General features: G+C 44.4%; 1 protein-coding gene across 1 annotated transcript; it reads left to right on the plus strand.

Annotated features, from left to right (window-relative positions):
• Positions 1 to 5,688: 5,688 nt before the first annotated feature.
• skap2 (src kinase associated phosphoprotein 2) lies at positions 5,689 to 13,611 on the plus strand. Its single transcript, XM_053887907.1, has 12 exons — positions 5,689 to 5,791; positions 6,007 to 6,112; positions 6,179 to 6,204; positions 7,256 to 7,354; positions 7,915 to 7,995; positions 8,406 to 8,489; positions 8,548 to 8,672; positions 8,746 to 8,809; positions 8,876 to 8,977; positions 9,085 to 9,153; positions 9,427 to 9,536; positions 13,435 to 13,611. Exons 1-12 carry the CDS (start codon positions 5,752 to 5,754, stop codon positions 13,525 to 13,527), a joined length of 999 nt encoding a protein of 332 aa, XP_053743882.1. The 5' UTR covers positions 5,689 to 5,751; the 3' UTR covers positions 13,528 to 13,611.
• Positions 13,612 to 18,782: the final 5,171 nt, after the last annotated feature.

Raw genomic sequence — 18,782 nt, forward strand, 5'->3', positions numbered from 1 at the left:
TGGTGAAGGTGTTTTGCTGGGTGTTCATTATCGGAGCACACACTGCCACAGCCCCAACTGGGGGAGGGGCGGCTGTGTTGTTGGCTGCGGCTGGATTTCCTCCCCAATAAAACCTTCACAATCGCACAATAGTCAGGCAGCAGATTACGACTGGTTGTGTTAAGGGCGACACAAACCTGAGTGTAGCTTAGAGGATTTGTCAGCGTAAACCAACCACACATGCAGGAGAAGTGTGCGAGAACACATGTTGGCGCCCGCTGATCCTGGCTTCACTTTGTTTACCTGCATTTGAACATGACACCTCGAATATTTGGACCAGAGTTTGCTTGCTGCTGGTTATCAGTAAGTCAAGGATGTGCTGAATCCTATACACCTGAGTGAGTCTGGGACTCAAACTCAAGTGTCAGACTCGCTGCTTCAAAGCGTTACCTATGAGTGGGAGGTGTTTGCTTGCCAATGTTCAACTGCAAGTACACAACTAAGAACTGCTTTGCCCATGGTGGGAAATCATCATATTTTGGAGTCAATTTAAACAACCAGTTGTCAATAAATCCAGGGTGGCTTGTGAAAGGGTCATTAGAACTGCTGCGATATGTGCAGGAAGAGAAGCATTCGGACTTGGTATGCATGTTGAATTGATCCTCAAGAAAAGTGTCTTGAAGGAGCAGACTTGCCAACATGAGTGTGCAGTCTGTTGCTTTCCGCTGCACTGTCTTGACTGATGATAGATAATCCCTCAATTAATAAAACTTCAGATTCAAAAATATGATGTAATTAGCAAATGATGCAAATATATGATACAAAACTGTCACAAAAACTACATTCTAAATGTTACTATGAGAAAAAAAGAATGTCAGGACGAAGTAAATGGGCTGGGAACAGGAAAAAAAGGATACAAAAAATAAAATGTAATAATGCTCAATTAAAAATTAAGAATGGGTTGGGTGTTTGAGGATGAAAGTATGGCAGAGAGGTCAAAAAATTGACAAAAATATGATTAACAAAAGAGGTGGAGGATTTGAAAGACACCGCACATTACAAATGTTTTTTTTCTGCGACATTTTTTTTTTCACATAAAAAGCACCGTCCGAAAATAAAATGGCGACCATTAAGAAAAAAAATCAACGAAAGCCAAGTTTCCAAACCCACAGACTCAAAGTAAAAACCCCGAAAGGTCAGTACGCGCAGACTATCTTTTCGAAACCGTCTCACTTCCGGAACCAGGCGTCACCAGGACAGCTTCTTTTCACATCCACGGTTGTCATTGGGCAGCAGTGACCACGTGACACGCGGCAGGTCTGTTTCCCAGCGTGAGTTCTAGAAATACTTCCAGGACTATCAGAGCTCCCTATAACCCCTTTTTTATAGCCCCCCCACCCAAAAAACAAATGTCATCTCCACGAGCTACTTTGGGAGATGAATTACGAATTTTGGCTCGAAAGTGGATTCAGCCGCAGCAGCAGCAGCAGCGCGTCTCTGGCGGAGCGTCTGACCGCGAAGGCGCTCCACGCACCATCAATCACGATCTCGACGCTCGGTCCTCCCACCCGCACCGTCCGCGCCAGGAAGGGTCCACGCGGACGCGCCGAGCTCGGGACAGTCCCGGCACCGGAGCACCCATGGACGAAGGAGAAGAAGAGAGCCAGCTCTTCTTCCTCCGCGGGGCTCGACTCCGACGTCTCCACTCAAGGCAAGTGAGATGATGGATCACCTCCACAAGGCTCCTGCGTGTCTGCGGCCTTGTGGTGATTTAGGAAAGCTCCATCTCATTAAGTGACGCCTGGACTTGTGAAGCAGTGATGGTGACAGTAATGGAGCGCGATAGATCACCCAGCTCCACCACGCACCGCCTCATAAATCTCCGCTCCTCTGATCAGCTTTTCTTTTTTGCAGGTTCCCGGAGCCGGAGAGCGCGGCGGGGCCCCGAGGCTGAGGAGCCCCGAGGCTGAGGAGCGCGTACACCAGCAACCAGCTGCTGGAGCTGGAGAAGGAGTTCCACTTCAACGAGAAGTCCCCGTGCAGCTGTCGGAGAAGCAGGTGAATGAAGCAGAAGCGGGACTGTCGGGAGAACCGGATCAGCTCGGAGGAAGAGGAGGAGGGAGGAAGGTCTCGCCCGAGAAGAGGAGACGAGGGGGATGAGAAACACTTGTCTGGCGCTGCTCCACACTGGAGCCGGACAATGAGGCGTTCACGGGCCTCTCTTTGCAGGACCAGACCCGGAACGAAATCTATTCCAGCTTTTCTCTCACCTCTACGGAATTGCACGCTTTGACCGATTGAATCAGTTTGTGTCTTAAATCAACGAGGTAAGTTTCATTGTTCAAATTATTTAAAGTGAAATCTTAAAATGGAGGAATAACATGTAAATAAAAAAAAGTATCTTTTTGTGTTTGAATTAAGCGGCGTTACATAAAATGAAATAGTTTGTGGGGAGTAAACACTTTTATGACACCAGAGTATTTTTTGAAGCTTTAAATAGCATTGAGATAATTAATAGCGGCTGTATAATTCAAATTTATGGCCAATAAAACTCGCAGCTCTGAGTTTACAGCTCCTACGTTCTCTTAAAGTTCGCGACTTGAACTCGCAGAAACAGTTATTTTCAAGCGGCGGAGAAACTCCTCCCTCTGTTTTAGCTCAAACCTTTTATAGGACTTTTCTTTTATGTTTGCGTCGTTTCAAAATTGCTTCCTTGTCGTCTATTTTGGCGGGAATAATCCACACATGCACAATTTATTTCGGCAGTATTTTTTTTTTCTTTCCATGTGCTCATCTTTATCTTGACACTATATTTTGGATTTTTTTTTTGTTGTTATATATTTTTTGTCATTGAGTGACAAAGGTTTTGTCTGCAAACTAACTTTTATTGACTCATTAAAACCACTTAAAATATAAGTAAATATAGACATAAATTAAACCAGGATCATAGAGAAAATGTAAATTAAGGCAAAAAACACAAAATATTAATACTTTATTTAAAATTTGGGTGTTTAAATGATCAACGAAAAAGAGAAACTAGCCTGTTGCTTCGTCTTTTAGTAGTGGAAATTACTACTAAAGGAATTTGACAGCGAAACTTAAATCACTGATTTCTCGGCTTGAAACTGATGTGAAGGTCGGTTCTGAAATGTTCAAGCTGCTCCACAAATGTAGCGTAACGGTGAATTGATTTCTTATTTTGAAGAGGAGTGTTGGAGAGAATCAGGCTCTGGGAAGCTTTATGGGAAACTAGATCTCGCTCTGCTCCGAGGTTGCACTGGCTCCACTCTTGTGGGAGGAAGTGCTGCCGGGTCAGGAGGGGGTCAGAGGGTTTGAATGACTGCTGAGGAATTTATTTGTGATCGGGACTTGACGCCTGAGGAAGATAGTCTGAGGATTTATTCTATCGTTTGAAGTGAGCAGCCAGATTCATACATCAACGGTTTCACTACGTGACTGAAGATACAAGAGACTAAATCAAACTGGAAGAAGTTGGAGGTAAACGTTGGCTGGGATCAACGTCCTCCCACATCAAGGAAGAGTGCTGCGCTGAGTGCTGTTTCGCATTAACGTGGAGTCAGATGCTACAGCGCACGGGATGAGACGCCGCACCAGGATCATGATGAAGACAGTCGGATCAAGATATAAGTGGAACGCAACACAAGTCACTGTCTGAGCCAGCGGTAGAGTCTGGTGCTTATTCGACTCGCCTCTCGCTGAGAGGTGCATTTGCAAAATGAAATGCTTTTAATCGTAATGTATCAAGTCAGGGGCCGCAAATGACAGTTCTGCTGGCCTCAAGTGGCCCGCAAGCCACGATTTTGAAACCTGTGCATGAGCTCATTTCTTCCAGCTATTGCGTCCAGAATGCTTGGCTCTTCGACACAGGAAGGAACTACAACACAACAAGATGAAGTGGAGTGAAGTGGAACACATCCTGAGTTGGTGGATATTAAGTTGTTTCTGTGCGTCACTAGCATGTGTCATAGTGGTTGGGAGACAATCTGAGTTTCAGTCTCAGCATTCTGGGCTGCCCCTTCACCTGTGAACCCGGTCTGCTTCCATCAACATAGTCCCAACTGGGATAGATGAATAAATCCCAACAGGACAAATTAGGATCTTGAACTGTTGCTGTGCAATATGAGACTGGGGGCATCAATAACAGACATTACTTCATGTTACCACACACCACACTGTCAACACACTTCAGTCCACTTTCTAAAATTCGGGAAAATAAGAAGTGCCTGTCAAAGTTTTGTGATGATAAATATTTAGGATTATTTTATGAGCACAAACATTCAATGAAACTGCTGTCGACTGAGCTCTGGTTTCTCTGTCTTTCTTATAGCGTGTGGTTCTCTGGTCATTGTGCACGCACGCGGCTCCGCCCGCCTCCACTGACACCTCCTCTGACGACAGCAGACCTCAGAAGCTTTCAGGCAGGATTAGATGATGGAGCTGTCACAGGATGAGTGATGAGCTGGCGACACTTTGGCAAAGCAACGGGACAGTTTCAAAGAGACTCATCAGGAGGAGAAGGGTCCGGTGGAGATGTCCATCAGCATCCGATCAGAATCAGGAGCGGATTTAAAAGCCCCAGTGTCGCGAAGCAACCGAACAGCTCTGACTTCAGTTCAGTTTCTCATTTTGTAACTTCCCTTTTGACTAACAATGTTCCTGCTATGACGCTAAAAAGAACAGGAAATTATGCAACATGCAAAAAAAAAGAAAAAGCTAACGCTGACAGTGACAAGCTGACATATGTTCTATTAAGATGACGTTTAGATAAAGTTTCTCCACATGATTCTCACTGAAATGCAGGAGAAGCTCCACCAACATGCTTCTCTTATGAGGTGAAGATCGTCCAAGTCGGGGGAGGCCCTGGGACGAACCCAAACAAGGATCAAAAGGTTGCTTGTGCTGGTGCGCTGAACAGTCCAGCTCAAATGTGTTCTCTTCAAAGCAGTGCTACTCTTCCAGCTCAGCATCATCTGTCTCCAGTCAGTATGGCAACTGTTCACAGCCTGCTGCTACATTTTCTCATGTCAATTTTTTTTTTAATCTCCCCAAAGACTGATGGTTCCCCTGCAGCAGAGAACGTTTTCACCTCTCCTGCATTAAAACAACAAAAACTGGACTTCTGGATTTGAACCCACAACCCTCATCACCAGTGTGCACAAACAAGATATATCTTTTTTGTTTGTTCTTTATGCTAGTTATGACTCGCCAACCTTGCTGAACACAAACCGAAAATATCAAGTGGTCTGACAAAGATGACCTCAACAGAGAAGGCCACCTGCCACCCAGCAGTCCAGCAGCCACCCAAAACCACACACTGCTCCTGTGGTGTTCCTCTTTCTCTGCACGCCGATCGGCCAGCTCATAACTCTCAGATAAATAAACAGCTGGCCGTAAACAATTACATTATGACCTGTTGGTAATCTTCTCTGATTTACAATGTGGGCACATAAATAACAGAGTTAACTCCCACTGTGAAATATGATCTGGGATCAATCAGAGGGTTCATAATGTTGACTTTATTTGTCAGTAAACATCTGCTGACCATCAATTCTCTCGCAGGAAATAAACAAGCAGCGATGATGGACCAATAAACGTCAGTGTGTGTGCGTGTGTGTGTGGTCACTGAGAATGAATACTTCCGTGTGCGCGTGCGTGTGCGCGTGTCAGCGTGTGTCCACTGCAGCTTCCGTGTCAAGTGCGGGTTGTTTTGGTTCCGACTCTTTCTCCGTGAAAATCGCCTCGGAGGACACAATGCGTTCCATTCCCGAAGAGCTGACGACGCTTATTTCAGGTAACCCCTCGTGGATCTTCGGGCTCTTTCGGAAACGCTGTTCATGTTAAGGGAGAGGCAGTGAGAAAAGTCCAGGTTCAAATGTGACCGCTGAGCGACAGAGGAAGCGGAACTTCAACGTGGTGGACCTTCATCTTTTAGCAAATACGTTTCTTCCTTTGTGTCGCATTGAAATGTGGAGTGCTTTGAATTAAACCGCAGCCTTGTTCAATCAGATTTAGAAAGTTTCCTCTCCGACGGATTGAAAGGGGAGAACCTGAGCAAAAAGGTGAAGGAGAAGAGAGAAGTCTTCCTCAAGCGCATCAGAGAGGTTAAACAGAGGTTTGTTCAAGCTGCCTTCATTTAAACAGGTTTCACTTTTTAACTGCGTTTATGTCCTCTCAACAGTTTTCAGCATGACTTCAAGGACAAAAGTGAGTATGTTTGTTCTTGTGTTTTGAATTTTTATTGACCTTTAAGGATGAAACCTTGAGGGAAAGTTCTGATACGATTTATTTAATTTTGCCTTTTTTTTTTCATTCTTAAATTCTGTGTTCATTGAGCACCTGACCTGAAGTGCAAAACAACATTAGAAAACATCCAGCCAGTCCAAGCAGTGTAGTTTGAATGAGTGGATCATCTTCGAACCTAAATATTTTCCAGTTTTAAGACCTCTACATTTAAATTTAAAACAAATTCTGACCAGTAAGAGCAGTTTAACGTGCTAGGGGCACGGCCCCCATTTTGTAATCAGTGTGTTTCTCAAACAAGTCTAAAGATCCAATTTTATTGTGGCCACAATTTACAAAAATCTCATGCTCCACTGTCCCTCCATAATGCAACTGATGTCTCATCCTAACATCAAGCTCAAACATTTTTTTATGTATTTTTCTGTGGTTTTGTTGGTTTCGACTGTGCGTGTAACAGGAAATATACCATTAAAAGTGCAGTGTGTCGTGCTAGTTTGGACATCTAACCACAGGCACAGTGTAGAAGCGAGCAGGCTGTTGCTCTGTCAACACTGACAAGGTTTCATTAGCTGTTCAGTTTGTGTTACCAAGCTGGAATTTCTGATTTCAAACAATTCAGGCTTCTTCTGTGACACCTTTTTTATTTTCACATATCAAGTTTGAGGTTTTTTTTTTTTACTCTTCCATAGTGTTTATATTCACTTTAATTGCTCACCAGTGAAAGTTTTTTTAAACTAAATTGTGTGTTGGCCTTTGATTCGCTAATTTGTTTAAAATTGTCCCCCTATTTTTTAAAGTCAATAAGTTTTCCAGATTTTTTTCTGAATTAGAATCTGAATCAGCTTTATTGCCAATGTCAAGGGAAACAAACAAAACATTATCACTGTTTTAATTTTTGTGATAAAATAACTGATATTTGACCTAAAGTTAAACACAGAGCCGGCACGACCGCATGACAAAGACCTTTCCTCTTCCCGTCTGACCAGTTCCTGTGTTTGCTGATGCCTCTCTTTAGGTGGAGAGGACTCGGACATCTATGAAGACGACGTGGACAGCAACGACGGAGAGTCGCTGCAGTCGGAGCGCACGGATAAAGATGAGGAGACTTCTGAAAGTGAGACACCAATGTTTACTTACTGCTCACCCTTCACACAAGAAGTGATCTGTGGCTGGACACAGGCATGTCTGAAGCAGCGGTGAAACATTCAGTTTAGTGTTTACATTTTGGGTCAAATATTACAGGGGCTTTCATTTGAAATGCTGATTATGGGGCCTGATGTTTATGTTTAATGGTCACTATTTTGCACGTTTACACAATTGTAGATCACTCGTAGTGGGGTACATGCAGTTCATAGGAGTCAGTATTTGTGAATATTATTGAGGGTTGTTGACATAAACATAGCTACACATCAGCAGCATGTAGCACATCTAACCTACGTAATGACTGAGAAGAGCAGATTTGTTTCTCTTTCCTTTCCGTTTACCTGTTTTTTTTTCTTCATTAAAGCCCTTGTTGAGCACGCAAATGCTAGCACCAGCGCTAAACAACATGCTGTAGCTTCGATCTCAAACAGATTTGAGGTGGAGGAAACCATTGAGGAGAGGCAGGAAGTTATTTGTGGAACTCAGTCGTGACATATTGACCTTTGTTTTGGATCCTTCTATCTCCTCTAGGTTCCCAGCAGTCTCCACCTGTAGCAGCCCAGGATCTGCAATCCGTCGTGAAGGCCGGGTACCTGGAGAAACGCAGGAAGGGTGCGTCACTTCTTCAAGTGAAGATTTGCTGGAGGCATGGTCATGAAGTTTGACCCAAATCTAACAAGACAAAACTCATCTATTCAGTCTGGCTTTTCGTGTTTAAGTCACTTGTAATGAAAACAGATAGGATATAGATCGGCTTGGATCATGGTTGACTGTGCATTTGCTGGTATTGGATCTGTAAATAACCCGTGAGTCAGGAGAGATGAGTCCTACAGAGAGAAAAAGTCTACATAGTGTGTTGCCAGCAATGGTTTAGAGAAGCTTGTGTATCTGAAGAGTTGGACTCACTGAATCCCACACATCAAAGTGAGTCCCACCAGCTCCAGTCCATAGTTGTTTAGCCAGCAGATTATAATCCAAGTAACTCAGCAACTTTAGAGTATCCTTTACTCTTTCCTCTGCAGATCACAGCTTCTTTGGAGTAGAGTGGCAGAAACGATGGTGCGCTCTGAGTCACAACACCTTCTACTACTACGGCCATGAGAAAGGTACATGTTTTGACGGTTCTTCTCTGCCAACGTCGTGACGTGGTTCGATTTCCTATAGACAAGCAGCAGAAAGGAGAGTTCAACATCGACGGCTACAAGGTGAAAATCATCAACACCTTACGCAAGGACTCGAAGAAGGACTGCTGCTTTGAAATCTCTGCTCCGGACAAGAGGGTGTATCAGGTGGTGCAGACTCACAGCCGCTGTGACCTGAAGTTTAGAGCTTGAAACACTCATCACTCATTCTCTGTCACAGTTTTGTGCGTCGTCGGTGAAAGAAGCGGAGGACTGGGTGAAGCAGATAGACTTTGTGTTGAGAGGTGGACAGTGTTTTAGCCTCTGAAAGTGGCTTGACAGAATGACTCACTCCAGTGTGAACGTTGCAGATATGTCCGGGATGATTCCAGAGGAGGACGACGAGGGTCAGGGCCTGTATGATGACACTGAGGTGCCACCCACTGACGACGACATCTACGAGGAGCTTCCAGGTCCAACTTCTGGTTACACACGCTCAGATGAGGCTTTGATGATGAAGTGATGGGGATTGAAGTTTAGTTTTCCTCCTGAGCGATTGACAGTTCATGTGTGCTTCCAGAGGAAGATCCCAAGCCGACTGTCTCCAAGCCTCCAGTCGCAGCTCCACCCATGAAACCACCTGCTGCAGGTGCGCCTCCTTGTTTCCATCCTTCAGGTTCTTACTTTGATGCTTTAGCTGTTCAGACTCATTCAGACTTCTTCACATTGTCATGTGCTCACTAGTGACACCGTCAGGAGCCTCCTAATGTTGGCTATTATTTAAAGTAGAAGCAGAAGTGACATTCAGGTGACGGGAACTATGAATACCCGTGGCTTCGGTTTTGGGTGAAAAGCTGGGTTAACTTCCTTATTTGCAAGTGATAATCCCAGTTGAAGTGAAACTAGTCGCTCTTGTCTCCAGATAAAAGCACAGATTATCCAAATTACTATCAGGGAGTGTGGGACTGTGTGGGCGACCATCCCGATGAGCTGTCCTTCAAACGTGGAGACGCCATCTACATCCTGAGCAAGGTGAGTAGGGGGGGCATGAGGTGCTGGCAGGGGGCGCTCCAGGCACCCCAGAGGTTTTAGAGGAAGTGTGTTAGGGGCAGCAGCTGGATCGCTGCCCGGAGGAGTCGGATCGAGCCGACACACTGGCTTCGGTTCTGGCGGAGGCTGGACTTGCCTCCATCTGGGCTGCTCGCTAGAGAAACACACACCAGACACTGCGTCACCTCGCCGCATGAACGACAGGCTCACCTGGGCCCCAGAGCCGTTAAAGGCACACAGCCATCTCCCGTCATAAACGCCTGGGTATCTTTGACTTCACACATCAGGCCTTTAGCTTTTGTAATTGTTTTCAATATACGATTGTATTTGAGCTCGAGTCAGTGTTTACCGCTGCTGCGTGAGTGAGCTGGTGAGTCACGTGGTGCGACTCTGCCGGCAGGTTCTCTTCAGGTCAATTCTGACATCTAGTGGCTGGAAAGCGTCCAACACAAACCTGTCAGACGGTGCTCACACACACACACACACACACACACACACACACACACACACACACACACACACACACACACACACACACACACACACACACACACACACACACACACACACACACAATATAACCATCGCTTGTCCTAGATGTTTTTAAATTACTTATTACTGTTTTGTTTTTCCGTTTATTCTAATAACTTCACTGCTCTGGCTTCTTGCTCAAGATCACGTCGGTGCAGCTCTTAGTCATTAAATGTGTTAATGACAATTGTGCCATTAATCTGCTTGCTTCCATTATTTCAACGCAATTTCGGAAAATACCTTTGATGTGATTTAAATTGTTTATTTCGTTTGAATGTTTCAACTAGAATCATTCAATCCTATGAAGTGTTTTAAAAATAAAATAAGTGTATAAATTATAGTCAATTTAATAAAAAACGAAAGTGTTGATCCATGAATTATTATTTTTGTTATTATTTTTTTATATTAAACAAATTATGAAACCATGTGGTTGATTATTTAGTGAACCCATCTTTTCTAAACACAAGAGCTACATGTAAAATATTAAAGTAGTCCATATTTTATGTTTTAATTCTGAAACTAAACTCCCAAAAGTCGCCCTCGTGTGTTACGTTTTTCCATTGATCAGAACTTGAATAATGAGCCTGTGTTGTGGTGAGGAAGCTAACGAAGCAGGCAGACGGATCAATGCTCCCAAATGTCCGTTTATGGCTCTTTGTGCGCCCAAAAGCTCCAAGAATCAAGTTGCCCTTTCACTGGGACTCGGAGTGCCATTAGCTGAAACCTTGGTGTTGGGGGTTGTGGCCTGCTGCGAGGGCAATGACCATAAAACCCGTCTGGACTGCAGCAGCCAGCTGCATCGGCCTCCTTTACCTCCCCCATCCTCCTTTCTCCCTCTTCCTTGTCCCTCCCCCATTCCAGAGTCCAGGAATAGCTGTAGTGTAACAGCCTCCAGACCCCCCAGTCGGACCAAGGTGTGGATTTTAGGGCCTGTCTGGGGGGGTGAGGAAGGGAGGGAGATGTCCAGATATGCTGACCAACCTCCCCCTTCTGCACATAAAACTAATGGACAGATGTGAAGGCTCACTCTCGGTGAGTGGTTTGATACAACGTAAACACAGCGTCAACATGACGCAGTTCGCCGTCTTTAATGTTTGTGTCTCGCTGCCTCTGAAACATGTAGTTTCATTTCATCTGCACTTGTGTGTCTCTGTCCTTTCATTATTGACTTGCTTTATTCCTTCTTTAAATTACACTAATGTGTAGAAAACTAACTTGACTCTGTCACAGTCTGGGGCAGACATTGTCACTGTCTCAGCTAGGATCTGTTAAAATGGTTTTTAGCATGTCTCATGGAGGTGCGGGCTCAAAACTCTCTGCTATTGGTCGCTTCACTGTTCTGAACAGGGAGGAGCGTTTCCTACTCCACTCTTCACGAGATTCACAAGTCAATCTACTCCGACTTTGGATCTACTGAGTCATTTTTGTTTTTTTTTTTGTATCAAATTTTTGATTTTTTTATTAACAATTTGTCAGGAAAATACAAGAAATGAATTGCATTTACATCAACTCCCCCCTCCCAACTTTCTGGCGGCACCCCCCAGAGCCTCTGTTTTCAGAATATATATTAAAGCAAAAAAAAGAACAAAAAACAGTCAGTATTATACACAGTCATTTTCCACTCTATCTCTGATCTTAACATATATTGAGTTCCAGGATTTCACATTTTTTATGCTTGCACCATGCATTCGCGCAACCGATCTGTCCATTTGCACAATATCCAGTAGAGTGTTCGTCCATTGCGATACTGAGTCATTTTTGTGATGTTACATACTGTCTTCACCGGGGGCGGGGCCTCACCAAAACCAGGGGGTCATATTGGTATCGAATATAGAAACTGCATGGAAATGCATGGCAGTAGCAGGAGTAGAAATAAATATTTAAAAAACAGACTTTTAATTAGAAAATATAAAATAAATGACAGGGAAAACAAGTAGAATAATGAATAAAAATCTGACTTTGAATATGATATTAAATTATCATTTATGTATAAAATATTAGGGAGATAGTTTAATTATGACAAATTATAAAACATGCTTTTAAGTGAATTAAATAATGTTTTCATTTATTAAAAATAAATGAATTTAATAGTCAATCTTGTATGAGATATGATTTTACCTTTTATTTTTTATTTTTACCTCCCACTTCTTTCATGGGTGAGGAAAACCTGTTTGGATGTCAGTGTTTGACCAATATCTGTTCAGGTTTGTCGAGGGTAGGGATCCGTGGAGACTGCAGCCGACTCCCTCCTGGCTGAGCTGGAGCTGCAGAGCTCTGCTGAAGTGTGGAGGTATTTCTGGAGAGAAGTCAGAAGCAGCTGACTAATATGAGCTGTGGAGATAACATCTGCTCAGTGTAGAAGAAATGAAAGAGACAGGTGAGGACGTGGGCTGCCGCTGCGCACCCTTCCTGCCACGCTGCAACATGACGCCCTCAGGGTGTCGCCGCCAAACGACCTGTTCATCATGTGACACATTAATGAAAGGGACGTGACATTTTCTTGGAGCGACTGTTAATTTGCTGCTCATAATTCATCGGCGCTCATTACTTTTTACAGCGTTCATATCATCGCCCGAGTGTAAAAGTGTTTGTCGGGGAGTCGGCCAGTTTGTGTCGGACATGATGAAGTGTCCATCAGCAGCTCATTAGCCAAGTCAGCCGCTCCACTCTCCAAGGTTCTCACACTAACAGGAGACAGATGTGGTGTGTTCAAGTGCACTTGGGAACATTGTGCAGGTTCTTCTTCCTTCACTTTTGGCAGAGCGTGATCTCCCGCCTTGATTCATGCGCGGCGCAGGCTTTGATGAGAGTTCAGGCTCTTGGTCAAAGAGAGAGACGACAATTCGCTCGCCTCCTCGCCAGCCGACGGCCATTTGGAGCCGCTGCTTGTCACGGCCTGACAGATTTACGTCTGACGTGGCCGGCGCGCTGAAGTGGGTTGGCGTGGATGTGTGCGTGGTCGGGATGTTGGTGGAGGTTTGAAAGGTCAGAGGTCAGGCTGCTGACCGTGAACAGATACGCGCTATCAAGGATGGTATGAAGAGTGCTGGTTGTTTATGGTGAGCTGTCCAAAAATAGCTTTATGGGTGAAGCTATCATATTTGCTGTGTATGCTAGCAACATGAATGCTAACAAGACTGAAGGTCTAAAGGTTCCTCACACATTTGTTCTGCAGTTTAACTTAAATAATTGAGCTTTTTATATAGCCATCCGCAGGACGATGCCATCAACTCGATCAGTAGCTGTGCTTAGGCGACCAGGAATGTTTCAGTTTGCCATAATAGCCACGTCATCCTGCAGTATTTGACTGGTATTTGTGAGTAAAGGCAATCACCGTCTACTCTTTTAGGAGTACCACAAGTACGGCTGGTGGGTCGGAGAGAAGAACGGACTCATCGGCATCGTTCCTAAAGACTTCCTCATGGAGCTCTACATCCTGTAACGGAGGGTTCCTGTCCGAGGCGTGAAAGCACGTGTATTTATCTGTTGTATTAAAGCTGAATTTTCAGACTGCAGTAAATAAAATGTTGACTGAACTTGACAGATGTGTCATGATGTTTCGTCTTTATATTGTACTTCAAAGGAGCTCGATGTTGATAAACTCTCCACCAGGTATTTGGAACTTGCCCCAGGATTTCAACCCATGACATCACACCACCTCGACACTGAACAAACTCCACACTCAGAAGGCCACCAAGTTTGGGTCTCACCCCTTGCGTGAGTTTTGCCCAGGAACTCTGGTTTCCTCCCACACTCCAGAAATGATATGGTTGTGTACATTACAGCAAGTAAGATGCCAAAATTCAATGAATAAAGTATGAACCAAACTTGGTGTGCATATTCATGTGTTGTTAGTGTCGCTGGTCTGCTCTGGCCACTAGACCACGCAGAGACCTGAAAATGGTCTGAACAACGACAACTTCATCTTATATGAATAATATTCCATTATCCACCAGGTGGCACTGCGGGTCGTTATGAATCTCCTGGAGAAACCAGCGAGATGCTCTTAGATGGTAAATATTATAAAAACGCACACAAAGAGAAATGTGTTTATCTGAAAAGGCTTGTATTCAGCACTTTGGTGTTTTTATGACGGAGCTGAGACTCTGGTGGGGACAGATGGTGGGCTGGGCTGTGCGGCTGACTGAGGTGCACTAATAAGACAGACACCCTCTCCGATGGCAGCGGAGCTTATCGCCCTCCAAGGGGCAGTTTGACAGCAGGCGAGGTGTTCTCTGTGTATATCACACTAAAGTTCGTACGCGTCTTTCGCTCCCGTCCCGCCACAGGTCGAACAAGTGTGAGCGGAAGAGTCGAAATATATCATCTATCGACTTCATGTGCTTTTTCTATTCTTCGTCTTGCCTCTGTATCTGGACATTGTTCCTCTTGACGGATGATCCGGTGCCGTGTCCTCTGGGTGACATTCAAAGCCCACATAAATCCTGCTCTTTACAGTACAGCCGGGCAATAAACCCTCTCCTCTAATTGGAGATGCAATGAATTACCATAATTAGTTATTGAATATTCCACAGTGGATGTTGAGAAGAAAAACAACAGGAAATGGTTCGAGTCAAACAGAGGCGTATATTTCGTCAAATGTCCTTTGTAACTTGTACATCCCCTCCTTGAATGATTAATGTGAGAGTGTGGTTTGAATCTTCTTATTATTCCCATATTCCTTCATGGATGACTCTAGTTAGAGATTCAGCTCCATTGTCTCATTTTTCAAGAGGATTCTGACTCCATTCAGTCAGAGCTCTTCAGCCCTTCAGTCTTTGTCGTAAGGACAGAAACATGGAGTTGCACTCCCATTTTCTTCCCACTATGCTGGCTGGGTCACGGGGGCAGCAGCTGGAGTAAAGAAGCCCAGACCTCTTCCCTGTTTAGTCGACCCAAAGCTTGTAATCACAGGTGTCAGGAGGAACGGAGATGGGTCATCTAGAACTTTGTTTTTTGGCTCAGCTCTTTCGTCACTATGACGATTGATCCTTAAGATGTATCTGACAACGTCATGAACAAGATAAAGAACCAGCGACCAAGGTGCTGATGTCCACAAAAACTGCCGCCCCAATGCGGTGTCTATCTTTCACGCAAAAACACGGTGGATCTAGATGAAACTGAGACGTTTATTTCCGCATATATTATTCATACAAAACTACTTCCTCGACATTACTTTACTGCTCTTATTATTTAGACAGTCAAAGGCTCCACCGTTTGTATTCTGGTGAGTATACTGACACCTGGTGGTGGCAGCGAAACTTATCATCCACTGACGCGAATTTTTCTTGGGAATTTAAAGGCAAAACAAAAATGTTTGGTGCATCCCAGAGGAGTCCACCTGAACCCATGAGGCTTCAGGTTGCCCACCAAGCTAAATATTGCCTTTCATTTTTATGTGCCAATAATGGATTTCCTTAATGGATGTCGACCACACCCCCCGCCCCCTCCCCTGTCTAGATCTGGACAGCCACATCTTCAGAATATAGAGCGTCTTTTATAGCAATTTCAAGTCAAGATATAATGTTTCATAGATAAATGCCACCGGGCTGTTAATCTACTGGGCACTAAATTACACTAATGATACCAGAATATCACTAATTAATACCTGAAACCGTAAAGATACACTTTTACAAGCCAAATATATATAGATTGAGCGGCTGCCTTCTAATAAATAAAGCCTAACTTGCTGAGGAAGATGACAGAATCTCCATGTAGGACATCAGTCATGTTGTAATGAAGGCTTCCAGAGCTAATGAATATTAATCACCATTCACCTATTAACCGCCGCGGGCGCCGATCTATTAGCGAGTGTTAACGTTCCATCTGAGTAAATAAAAATGATGCCTGCCCGTCTTTGTTGAGGAATATCTTGAGTTGATCTATACCACTTTGGAGAGGTGTTCTTGATCAAGCTGTCAGCTGGTTCTGCTGCACTTTCACCGGGTCGCCCGCTCGTAGATCACGGCGCCGCTTCATAGAGAGTTTCTGTCAGGAATAACACGCCGTTATTTATGTCCCACCCCCCCTCTGGCATCTCACTGGGAATGTATTACCCCTCCGACCGGCCCGCTGTCAGCATTCCATTAAAGCCTCTCTCCCCGTCTAAATCCTTAAATCTGAAATAGACACTTTTTAAATGCAAGTCAGTCTTAATTGAGGTCAGTTTCTGCTAGCATAACTCACGGCAGCTGACGAATTAAGGCGCCTTATGACACTGTGAGAAGCCCAGGCGTTTTTAAAGCCGGCGCTGACGAGCCGCGTGACAGCCTCCGCCGAAAATTCATGTTTATGGAGTTTTAAGGCTTTGCAAGATTTTCATTTCTTTCAGTGGTTTTCCGATATTGAATGTGTAATGTTATGAGGCCCAGACCGGGGTTAGTGGCAGACCAGTAAATATGCCTCCTCCTCACAGCCATCACTGTCTGTTCCTGCTGCCTGCTAATGGCCTTCCAGCACTTTCCTCCTGCGAAAAGCACCGGCCATCATTCAAACGCCGCTCGGCCACATGAATCAGCAGTAACATTACCAGCACCTGAAGCAACGGACACCGTTGAGCTGCCGAAACTGAGAAGGTTGTGGCCATCACGGCCCACTGGAAACATGAAATGCTCGAACATTTTCCTGTTTGTGAAGAATCCTGTCTGTTGTGCAAATCATCTCTTCTGGAGAAACCGGTGCGATGCCCTTAGAGGATGCCTAGGTGAAAAAAAGAGCTGAGCTAATAGATTCCTGACATTTCATTACAGGACATTTGGCACATGCTTTTTATCTGCATCAGAAGCTTATGCTTAAGTTTCCAAGGCTGTAAACGGCCATGAGTCTCGAGAGCAAGGTGATTGTCTTTGTGAGGAAACAATTGCTGAGGGGAGTAAACCAGTCCTGATTCTTACTGGGTCTGATAGGCAAGTACCAGAATCTTGAATCGGATTCTGGCAGCAAGTGATGGTCAGAAAAGGAGTGTCTTGTGGCATGATTCGGGCAGATGAGCAGCTCTGTTCCGATTGTACAAGAAGGCAGACCTGCCAGGACGGAGAACCTGGACCCAGACTTGTGGTGCAGTCAGGGGTTGAAAGGGACATGTGCTCCTGACGCAGCATTAACTTGGAACCAGCGTCTGGTATTAATAGGATCTTTTGCTTCGTCTTGTCAGGTTGTTCCCAGTCAACTGGGAGGAAGCCCCAGATAGAGCTTGGTGGACCTGACCCAGAATCCCATTCCAGACTTAACTTTCTCCATATCTGCAACAAGAAACTCTTGGTGCTTGGAGTCCATGTCCAGCCTGAACTGTAAAATCTTCTGACATTTGAAAAGAGGCGATAAATATCTTGATAAATGCATTTCTTAATGAGTTTATTAACTGAGGAAGCTTCAGTGATGTGGAGCTCCTGACTCATGTTGTCATGACAGGACTGCTTGTGAGTCTGTCTGCTGCATTGTCACCGACTGGTTCGAGGGTCCGTGCTGTCACACTAGCTGGAGCTATGTGCTGACATTCCACTCGGGATAAATCAGGCTTATCAAAGTGACAGGTGTTTGTCCACCTGCCATAAACATCTCCCACGCCTCGCCCCCCTCCCTCCCTCCCTCTCCTCAAAGATTATTTACAGGACTCCTGCCTCGCCTGTGTTTACTCGCTGACATCATCACTGATTTACTCGGCTGATAATCACAACTGTCCCCCGACACTGTAGGAGCTGACCTCACATTCCAGGCGAGCTCTTTATATAGAGGACTGGAAGAAAAGGTGTGAGTTACTGTTCCGAACCGAGTCGCCGGAGAGCAGATCGCTGCCATCATTTCCGTTTAGTGTCAACGCCGCCATGTATCTGCTGCCAAATCCTAATATAACACTCTGGCTGGAGCCGCAGACGGAATATTCTCCATCTTGAAACTTCAAATGTGGCCAAAAGAAGCATGAAATCATCACAATGTTTTTGTGTCAAAGTGCTGAGAAAATAATTTTCCGTCTTGCCTTTCAGACCACTATTTTGTAAATTAATTTGGACATGACAACATTTATGCTGACATAATGTGCAACAACGTATTGGAAGAGCTTTGAAATATGAAAATAAATCATTAGAAATGAGACTGAAATAACTTACTCGACTATAATAACAAATAACTAGCTCACGAACAAGTGATGTGATTTGTTGTTGTTGAGAGTGAAGAGAAGCTGAAAAGAGGAATGAAAGAATACATGAGTTCGAATGAGAGGGAGAAAGAGTGAAGATGAGGGAGTCAAACAAGAGAAAACAGTTCAAGAATTTGGGGTCAGTCATATGGAGCATTCGAATCAGTGTGAAGAAGAGCAACAAGGAGCAGTAAAGTGAGATTGTGTCAGATTTTATTATGTTGGTAGTCACCAAAATAAAAAAATACAGAAAGATAGTTTTTTTAAATACCACTAAAACTAAAAATAATAATATAATCTAATATAAAAAATGTTATAATAATTCTAATCTAATAATAATAAAACTGCTGCGTCATCACGCCATTCTGACCGCTGCTGCCATTGGTCCACTCGGGGCGGGAATAAAAGTTGGGACACTCGCGAGAGTTTAGCAGTGATTTTAGCAGTATGTTCTATTCACAGCTATTGGTAGGTAGTAGTATATTTATGTATTTATACATTGTTTGCGGATGTTTTTGAGAGACATTTCCTGGTACACCAAACATGGCGGAACACATGACGTC

Source organism: Synchiropus splendidus, chromosome 15, assembly GCF_027744825.2.
Source record: "Synchiropus splendidus isolate RoL2022-P1 chromosome 15, RoL_Sspl_1.0, whole genome shotgun sequence".
Classification (NCBI taxonomy): Eukaryota; Metazoa; Chordata; class Actinopteri; order Syngnathiformes; family Callionymidae; genus Synchiropus; species Synchiropus splendidus.

Coding starts and splice junctions, on each gene's coding strand:
- skap2 (XM_053887907.1), top strand. CDS start 5,752: ATGCGTTCCATTCCCGAAGAGCTGACGACGCTTATTTCAG. Junction 8,810..8,875: donor GATAGACTTTGTGTTGAGAG/GTGGACAGTGTT, acceptor TGAACGTTGCAG/ATATGTCCGGGATGATTCCA. Junction 9,154..9,426: donor CATGAAACCACCTGCTGCAG/GTGCGCCTCCTT, acceptor TCTTGTCTCCAG/ATAAAAGCACAGATTATCCA.